At 45.2% G+C, this 9,192-nt stretch overlaps 1 protein-coding gene across 24 annotated transcripts in view; it reads left to right on the top strand.

Annotated features, from left to right (window-relative positions):
* Window positions 1–9,192, top strand: part of LOC121934166 (microtubule-associated protein 4-like) — a 275,880-nt gene that overhangs the window by 246,251 nt on the left and 20,437 nt on the right. For 21 of the 24 annotated variants that reach the window (XM_042474322.1, XM_042474342.1, XM_042474343.1 and 18 more), the window contains 4 exons: window positions 90–267; window positions 2,726–2,785; window positions 2,914–3,221; window positions 7,408–7,536. In XM_042474322.1, the coding sequence (XP_042330256.1) occupies window positions 90–267; window positions 2,726–2,785; window positions 2,914–3,221; window positions 7,408–7,536 (675 nt within the window). The remainder of the gene's footprint in view (window positions 1–89; window positions 268–2,725; window positions 2,786–2,913; window positions 3,222–7,407; window positions 7,537–9,192) is intronic. The other 3 variants (XM_042474344.1, XM_042474341.1, XM_042474338.1) reach the window with 1 other exon arrangement.

Below are 9,192 nucleotides of genomic sequence, written 5' to 3'. Positions count from 1 at the left end.
GAAAGATGACAGTTAGGGAGGGAGTGGAAGTGGAAAGGTGAGGCTCTCTCTTTGACATGGGTCCATCTTTCTTTCGTTCTCTTTATTAGGGGACAGAGGTCAAAAGCCCAGAGAAGAGAACTTCTCCTTCGAAGCCACCGTCTGCTACGACCCCTCGACCGAACGCTAAGAGCAGCCCAGCCGGCCCCAGGCCATCGACAGCGCTGTCAAGTCAGAGTGCGTCGAGCCCCCGGAGCACGGCCACTTCCCCACCCAAGAGACCCTCCAGTGAGTACAGCCGGCCTTCCATAGGCACAGGTGCTGGATCCACGGATTCAACCGTGCATGGCTTGAAAATATTTTAAAACTATATATAAAATTCCAAAAAATAAATCTTGATTTTGCCGTTTTATATAATTTATGTATTTACTTCATTTATATGCCACCTTTCTCCCAGGTCGGGATGCAAAGTAGCTTACGAGGGACACCATTTTACTACTCCCTTGTATATCATAGGACTTGGGCACCCACAGATTTTGGTGTCCATGGGGTGGGGGTCCTGGAACCAAACCCCAACAGATACCTAGGGGACACTTTATTCCCAGACCGCAGCTACACTGGTAGAAGGATTCTGGTTTTATTGCTCATTGTGCCTTTGAGGGTTCTAATTGGGTTGTTTCTTTTATGCTTTTGAACGGAGCCTTGAAGGTAGTGAGTGAGAAGGAGAGCTTCAAAACCTTCCTTTTGTTGAAGTACAACTCCAGAATAACAGCCATTGGCCATACATATGGGGGATTCTGGGAACTCCATTCCAAAATGTTAACTTTTCCAATCTCTGAGCAGAGTCTTGTGTTTTGGTGGGACAACTTCTGTGCCATGCTGAAAGCGTAACCTCCCAAATTCCTAAAACCAGACCTAACGAATGAATGCCCATTAGGGCCATTATAGCCAAGCAGTAGTGCCTTCTAATCCTCACAAGGCATAGAAAGCACATGCTTGCTTTTACAAGTGTTTTTAAAACATCAGCAGTGCCTATGCCAGGGCTTCTTGTCCATTCCAGTGGGAAGCCAGAGCATAACAAATGATGGAGGAGAAAACACACCCACACCAGGGGTTGTTTTTTTTTTACATAGTATGTTTTTATTGGGCCCCAAATTCAGCTACACTCTGCGCAATATGTCTCAGTGGCTGGCCAGTGCAGAGATGCTGAGCAAGTTGCTTTATTCCATCCAGAAAAGCTGTTTTCAACAGCTCTCAGTGCAAAAGCTTTGTTTACCCTGGCTCTCAATTGGTGCATATTTCTGTTTGGGCAAATGACATGTATTCTTGCTCGAAGTCCATAGGAGCAAGGAATATGAAGTTTAAGGGCAGAGAGGGCAGAGAGGGGGACCATTTCACTTAAGGGCATTTGGTCTCTGCCCTCTTATTCCTTGCTCCTATGGATTTAGTGGCAACCAGTGGCAACACTGACAATTCTGTTGTAATACTTTGCCTCAGAACTCAGAGAAGTTACTCTTTTGGACTATAGCTGCCTGAACCAACTCCCATCCAGTGTGGGATTCTTGGAATTGTAGTCAAAAAGCTCTTCTTTTGCCACATCTCAGATACGGATCTTCCATCTCTGGTCCTAATCTGAGGGAGAAAAGCAGGGTATGAATAAAGTTGATAATTATATTCTAAGCCTTTGATTGGCTTTTAAAAAGCAGACTTTTAATATGTAATTAGTCCTAAGGAAGCTTCTTATTGGGCTGAGTGCTGTATTTATTTAAGTTTTTAACTTTTGTATTATTTTAATGTCATTTTGTACTGTTTTAATGCAATAATGTTAATTGTTTTTAAAACGGGTAAGTTTTTAACCAATCAAGTCTTTTAAATAGGGTTGGGAATCATGTAGCCCTCCAGATATTGTTGGACAATAACTCACTTAGTCAGCACAGTCAACGGAGAAGAATGCTGGAAGTTGCAGTCCAACAAGATCTGGAGGGCTGCATGATTCCTACCTCTGCTTTAAAAGAACCTGGAAGGCACAATAAAAATAATACCAGAGTGGGAAAAACAGTACACTAAAATAATGGGGAGAAACCTCATGGTGTCTGAGGCTCTGCTTAGGTATATTTCTTAAATTTGACATCCTAAGGGAAAGACTAAGAGCAGTGGCGTTGCTAAGGTTGGTCACCCGGTGTGGTAACTCATCGTGCCAGCCCTCTCCCCCACCATTGCCTTCCTCCCACACCACACCATGCAAAATCCTTAGTAATGATTTTTGTACTAATGTTACTCATAAATTTTAATTCCCATGTATCACTGAACGAGTTGTGACATAAACAACTAGCAAAATTAAAATTGTACCTTTAAAATTACAATTGCATATATACAGCTTATACATGTGGTTAAAGTGAAACTTTGGTAAGATGTGATGCTTTTAAAGAAATATTAAAAATAATTTTAAAATTAATTTAAATTTTATTTATAAAAAACTTGGGGCCTTTCTTTTCTCTTTCCACTGAGCTTTGCCCCACTTACGCCATCCCTTCCGCTGATTTCTAGCATTTTAAAGGGATACCGGAAAATGCCACTGCTTGTTTCTGCTCAAAGGCAGGTGTTTGGGGAGCAGTGGTATCACACAAACTTTTAGGGCATCACCTGGGGTGGCCTGCATCCCCTAGTGACTGTGAGCACAAAATAAATGGATGATGGGAGAGGCAGTGCAAAAACTCATCTGGTTCTCTCTGTGTCTATTTTGCAGCCATCAAGACAGACACAAAGCCTACCGATGCCAAGAAAACCACCACAAAATCACCGTCAGGTAGTGCCCTTCTTGCTACGCTTCTCAGATGTCTTTTGGGATCTCTTAAGTTTTAGTGCTGTTTGCATTGTCCACTGTGGGCCTTCTCACTGCCTTCTTCTTCTTCCTCCTCCTCCTCTCTTTTGCAGCTGACCTAAGCCGCCCGAAAAGCGCCCCGGCCTCCACCTCTCCTTCCCCTGCTCCTGGTGGAGCCGCTACGGCCACCTCTGCTGCTACTGGCCGGCCCAAGGCCAAGCCAGCTGTGCCCAAGGCCTCTGGGATGGCAAATGTGACCACTGATGCCAAGAAGGCCTCCACACTCAAAACCGCACCCAAAACCAGCTCTGCTCCCAAACCCCCACGGCCAACCACCAGCGTCTCTGCCCCTGACCTGAAGAACGTGCGTTCAAAGATTGGGTCCACAGATAACATCAAGCACCAACCTGGTGGAGGAAGGGTATGTCTCTCTTTCAAGATAACTATTTGCTTGGGGGTTGGAAAACACCCTTTTGGGGCCCTTTCACACTGCAGAATTAGTGCACTGCGATTCCACTGTAATTGCCATGATTCTGTCCTGTGGAATCCTGGGATTGGCAGTTTGTGTGTGTGTGCCTTCAGGTTGCCCATCGACTTATAGATACCTCATGAATTTCGTAAGATTTTCTCAGGCAAGGAAGAGGCAGAGGCGGTTTTGCCAGTTCCTTGGGAGATATATTTCAATTTCTCAGTAGGAAATCTCCAATGGCTCACCAAATTACAATTCCCAGGATTCCATAGGCCCAAGCCATGGCAGTTAAAGTGGAATCATAGCACTATCATTCTTTCATGTGAATGGCCCCCACTCACAAGACCTGTACAGCTTGCTTGGTTTAGTCCGAGTGTTTCCTTTTTGAGTAACAGATGTGAGCCATTTCACATGGGACCCCTAGTAGGATAGCCTTGTCTTGACCTAGTGCTCTCCAGAAACATCGAGCTATAACTCCCATTGACCATGTCGATAGGGAATGATGGGAGTTGTATTCCAAGACAACAAGTTGAGGAAGACTGTGGTTGAGTTTTAGGGGCAGAAATGAGCTGACTGGAATCCTAGTTTGGGAAAAAGGCACTGTATAAATAAAGCAATGGAAGGAAGGATGGACCAACATAGTGCTCTCGTTGTGTCCCCATCTACATCAGAGGTGCAAATCATGCAGCTTCCACAGATGTTGTTGCAGCTTTTCCCATGAGATGCTAACTTTCTGTGTGCAGACGATGATGGTCTTTGTATAGAGTGGGGAAGCTGGGATCCTCCACCTGTTGACATACAGTCACTCCCATCACCTCTCACCGTTGGCTAAGGATGGTAAAATGCTCACAGATCACAATGAAAAGGAAGAACTGCTCAATGCCTATTTTGCTTCATTTCCCCCCTTCCATTCATCAGCAGAGACCTTGGCAAGAAATCTAGGAATTCTGTGGATGCCTTCGATCTAGATTTCAGCAAAGCATTTGATAAAGTCACCCATAATATTTTGATTAGCAAACTGTCTAAATATGAAATAGATGGGAACACCGTCAGATGGATCCATAATTAGTTAGAAAGCATGTTCAAAGAATCATCATCAATGGCTGTGCATCAAACTGGAAGGTTGTCTCCGATGGAATGCATTGGGGTTCTGTCTTAGGGCCATTAATCTTCAATGTTTTTATCAATGAATGAGATGATCGTATCAAGTTTGCAGATGATGCAAAACTTGAAGGGGTAGCTGGTGCATTGGAAGATAGGAATTCAAAAGGACCTTAATGAGCTAGAAAATTAATCAGGGGAACCAATTATGTAGAGAGGTGGTGGGGACTCCTTCTGTGGACATTTCCCCCCAAAAAATCTGGACAGCTCTCTTCTGGGGATGTTTTAGCTGGATATCCTGCACTGAACAGAAGTTTGGACTCAGTAGCCCATGAGGCCACTTCCAAGTCTAGGATTCTATGGAAAGAATGGATTAGCTGTTGGGGATTATGAAGACAGTGTGACACTGGCAGTTCGGCTTGAATGACTGACATTGTAGGAGATCTAAAGAACTTCCTCAGTTTAGATGTTGGACCTTAGAAATTTCTGGGGAGCGACTACCAAATTTGGCCCAAACTAGAATTGAGGGGTAGAAGGTAGTTGAGAAGAACCCACAGTATTTCCAAGTGGTGCTTGTAGATCCCTTCCAGGTTCCCCAATGACTTCCCACCATAACACTGAAGCAGAGTTTGGAAAAGTTACTTTTTTGAAACACTCTAACCTAGAGTGGCCAGTGGGAGGCATTAATGGAATTGTATTGTAAGCCTGAGGGCAGGGAAATGTCTAATTAACAAACTGTAAGCCGCTCTGATAGCGTCTCATTGTGCTGTGAAAACACCAAAACACTGGCTGGGAATAATGACCGGGGGGGGGGGATTGTCAGTCGCATAAAGCATTTACAGTATATAAATCTACAGTGTTGATCATAGCTTATGATATTTTATTGTGGACATTTTGGTTGGCCACATCTAGAAAAAGTTGAGCTACTGTAGAGTTGGACAGAGTGCAACCAGAATGAACAAGAGAATGGAGCATCTCCAAAGGTTAGAATTCTTGGGGCTCTTTAGCTTGAAGAGGTGCAAGGGGAGGTGTGGCGAGAGGGCATGAAATTAGGCAGCAGAATAGAGAAAGTAAGCCCCTTCTCCCTGCACTAGAGCCCCTTGGAGTTGTCTGCAGAAGCAGAACAGTGAGGGTTCAGGGCAGAGACAAAGAAGGCGAGAACCACTGTTGTGTAGTGGTTTGAATGTGCAACTAGAGAAGAGAAAGATTCCAATCCTACTTAGCCATGGAAACCCTCTGGGCAACATTGAGCAAGTCCTACTTTTTCAGTCTATGGAGTTTATCAAATGGGAGGAATTTCTCTTAAATTCAAATGAAAAGAAAGTGGAGCCAGAACGCATTCACTTAAAGTCGCTAGTTTCTCGCAATTACGTGAATACGCATTGCATTTGAACTGGCTCCCCATTGCCCGAAAATAGCATGCCATTGCTCGAATTTGCGTGTGGCAGTCTATCACACAATAATGTGAAACCACATGATTGCATTCAGACTGACTTCCCATTGCCCGAATTTGTGTGTAGTGGGTTATCATGCAATAACTTTCAGATTGCCATCGGATTATACTTCCAATTTCCCTTGTCTGATAAACTCCTTAGAGAAAAGCAATAGTGACAAACCTCTGAAGGAACCTTGCTAAGGAAACCCTAGAGCAAGGTGCTGGGATAACAGCAAAAGGAAGGACTTCTTCACACAGTAAACATTCAGGGGTAGCTGTGTTGGCCATATAGCAAAATATAGTAACATCCAAAATCCATAAATAAGTGATGCCTTTATTGGGCCAACCAAAATGCTCAATAGGTAAGGGTTGGGCCAATAAAGGTACTGTATCACTGTTTTGCTGGTTTTGGATGTTGTCGTACTTCTTCACACAGAGTAGAATTAAACTGGAACTAGCTACCACAGGAAGTATTGATGGCCACCATTTTAGGCAACTTTGAAAGGAGAGTAAACGATTTCCTGGCTTCAAATGGTTTCAAAGCGGTAGCCCCTTGTTAGTCTATTTTTAATTTTGGAAAGGAAATCCTGTAGCACCTTTGATAGTAACTAATACATTTCAGGATAAGCTCTCATGGGTTTTGGTCCACAGGGACCTCATGCATTACTCAAATGCGCTGGTTGCTCTGAAAGACAATTTTGGACCTCCCTTTTTGGAGAGAACAAGGCTATTGATGGCTGCTAGTCCTGGTGGCTGTTTCCTCCCTCTAGTACCAGAGACAGCTTTTCTCTAAATACAGCGGGCCCTCCACATTTTCTGGAGTTAGGAGTGCAGGAGACCCACATGAAAGTAATAAAATAAGTAAATAAAGCACTGTTTTGTTTTGTTTTTTAACCTGAGAACACACCTCTCTAGGAATCTTTAGGTCTTCTGGCACAACTCTGTGGTCAACATCTGCTGGAAGTTGCCCATAGAATCACTCTGGAGGGCCTACAGATGCCTGGAGAAGTGTTTCCTCTAGGAATCTCTAAGTCCTCCAGCATAATTCTATGGTTAATTTCCAGAAGAATTATGGTGGAGAACTTACAGAGAGAGAACATGCTGATCAAGTCTGCCAATAATCAAAGCAGCAAAAGTCAAAGCTGCAGCTGTGGAGGGCTGACTGTACCAGTTTCCAAGGGAATTGGACTGGGAGGGTACGGCTGCTCCTGTGTTCTACTTGAGGGCTTCCCTTTGTCCAGTGTGGGAACATAATGCTAGGCTAGAAGGGCTATTGGTCTGACCCAACATAGATTTTAGTGTGGGAAGGGTGAACACTAACCCAGGAAGCCTTTCCGTCTGTTTTGCTTGAGCTAAGGTCTCCCCACTTTGCGTAGAGGGAGTGGGCTGAACGTTGCCTAGAGCTCCTCCAACTGACCCTCCTCATCTCCCCAAGGTCCTCTTCTGTGTGGAGCCCATGTGAACACCCTGGTTGTGGTTTTGACCTTCAGTCGCCTCTCCCCATCATTGCTGCTGCTTTTCTTTTTTGTCCCCCCCCCTTTTTTTTCCTCCTTTTTAAACCTCTCATGATGTGAAAGTCACCCTCCATTTGTCTCCATTTAGGCCAAAGTAGAGAAAAAGGCAGATTCAGCCGGGGCTGCCCGAAAGCCTGAACTCAATGCAGTATCTAAAATGGCTCCCACTAAAACAGCTGTTTCAAAAGAGGGTGCCCAAAAGCAGCCCAATGGGAAAGTGAGTTTCCGTTTCAGACTTCTATCACTTGGGAGAGGAAAGGACCGGCTCTTCTGCTCTGCTCTCTTTCCCTTTTTCTATTCCATTTCGTCCTGCCTCACCCTCCCTTCTCTTTTAACTCTGTCCACGTTGGCACAGTCCCTCCTCTCCCTCCTTTTTGCATGCACTTTTCTCCATTGTGTGTCCCACTTTGCTGCCGGTGAAAATGTCTTTCTCTAAACACAACTTGAGGTGGGGTCTCTCTCTGCCCCATTCTCCTTTGTTTCGGAATGACAAGAGAGGATGCGGGGGGGGGGGGGGACAGGGTTACTTGTCTCTGGTTTCCCACCCAGAATGGGGAGGTGGGTCAGTTCACCTGGCCTCCAAAACACAGTTTACTTCTTTATGCTCTGCCAAACTTTCCTGGGAGATTTTTGCTTGTCTTCCATGTCTGGTCAAGCTGGTTCATGGAATCTTTGCGAACTGGACTCTGATGGAGGGAAAGGATGGCCAGGCTGTTTATTGTCTGCATACAGACATATGCCTTTGAAGATGGATGCCTAGGATGTGTTCTCTTTGACCAGGCAGATTTTTTTTTCCTTTGGTTGGTTATGGTTTGCGACTATATACACCTCTGTACAAAAGGCAAAGACTTGAAGCTTTCCCCCTGAGATCCTAGCATTCAGTGTGCCAGCAATGATGGTCTTTGTATAGAGCAGGGAAGCTGTGACCCTCCATGAAACAACAAACTGCTATTCCCATCACCTCTTACCACTGGCAAGGTTGGCTAAGGCTGATGGGAATCGGAGCCTAGCAGCATCAAGAGGACCACAGGTTCCCCCTCACTGGTATGTTTGGCTCTGAGGACACTCTCCAGCAGAGCTTGAAAAATGTCCTTTTTTGGACAATAACTCCAAGAATTCCCAAGCAGGCATGCTCCTTGGCTATACTGGCTGAGGGATTTGAGGAGATAAAATCCAACCGAGGAACTTTTCTAAACTCTGGGGGGCTGAGACAAAGACTGACTCCTTGATAAAGACTGATTTCTCTTAGACCCAGGAAAGCAAGATTTTCTACTGAAGAGCTTTCCTATACTTTAGACCCTCTCCAGTTTGTAAAAGCCAAGTGCTTGTTGGAGTGGGATCTCCTGGTCATTTAGCAGGAGGGTCCCCATTTTCCTGCTTTTGCCGTTTCTGTGGTGTCCAAATAGCTCTCCATACCTGACAGTTTACGTGCAATTTTCCCACATGTGAACCCCCAAAGTTCCTGCCCATGGAAGAGTTCATACTGTCCAGATACACTTGAAGGCATTGCAGGCCAGAGTTAGTGACTCTGCATTGGCGCTACCAGGAGCTGAGCGTTCCTCTTGGTCATCAGCAGTCTTGGCTTTTTGTCAGTTCAAGCCGGACCTTTGAACACTGCTGTTTTTGTGAGCCTTAATGTGCTCTAGGGCTTGACTGAGTTTGCCCAGAACACAGACAATGCCTCGGTCTGCCTGGCCTCAGAGCTGACCCCAATTAAGTTGAACTTTGGTGGCTTCTCAGGATGGGACCTGCCCCCCCCCCCCCCCTCCCCCACAAACTGGTCTCTGCCAGTCCAAAGGCTTGGCAGCTCTGCTTCATGTGAGCTTGGCACAGCCAGCTTCAAAAGGGCAAGTGGCTAGCTACCTCAGGAACA

Source organism: Sceloporus undulatus, chromosome 6, assembly GCF_019175285.1.
Source record: "Sceloporus undulatus isolate JIND9_A2432 ecotype Alabama chromosome 6, SceUnd_v1.1, whole genome shotgun sequence".
In the NCBI taxonomy this organism is placed as follows: domain Eukaryota; kingdom Metazoa; phylum Chordata; class Lepidosauria; order Squamata; family Phrynosomatidae; genus Sceloporus; species Sceloporus undulatus.
This window is presented reverse-complemented; position numbering and strand designations above follow the sequence as displayed.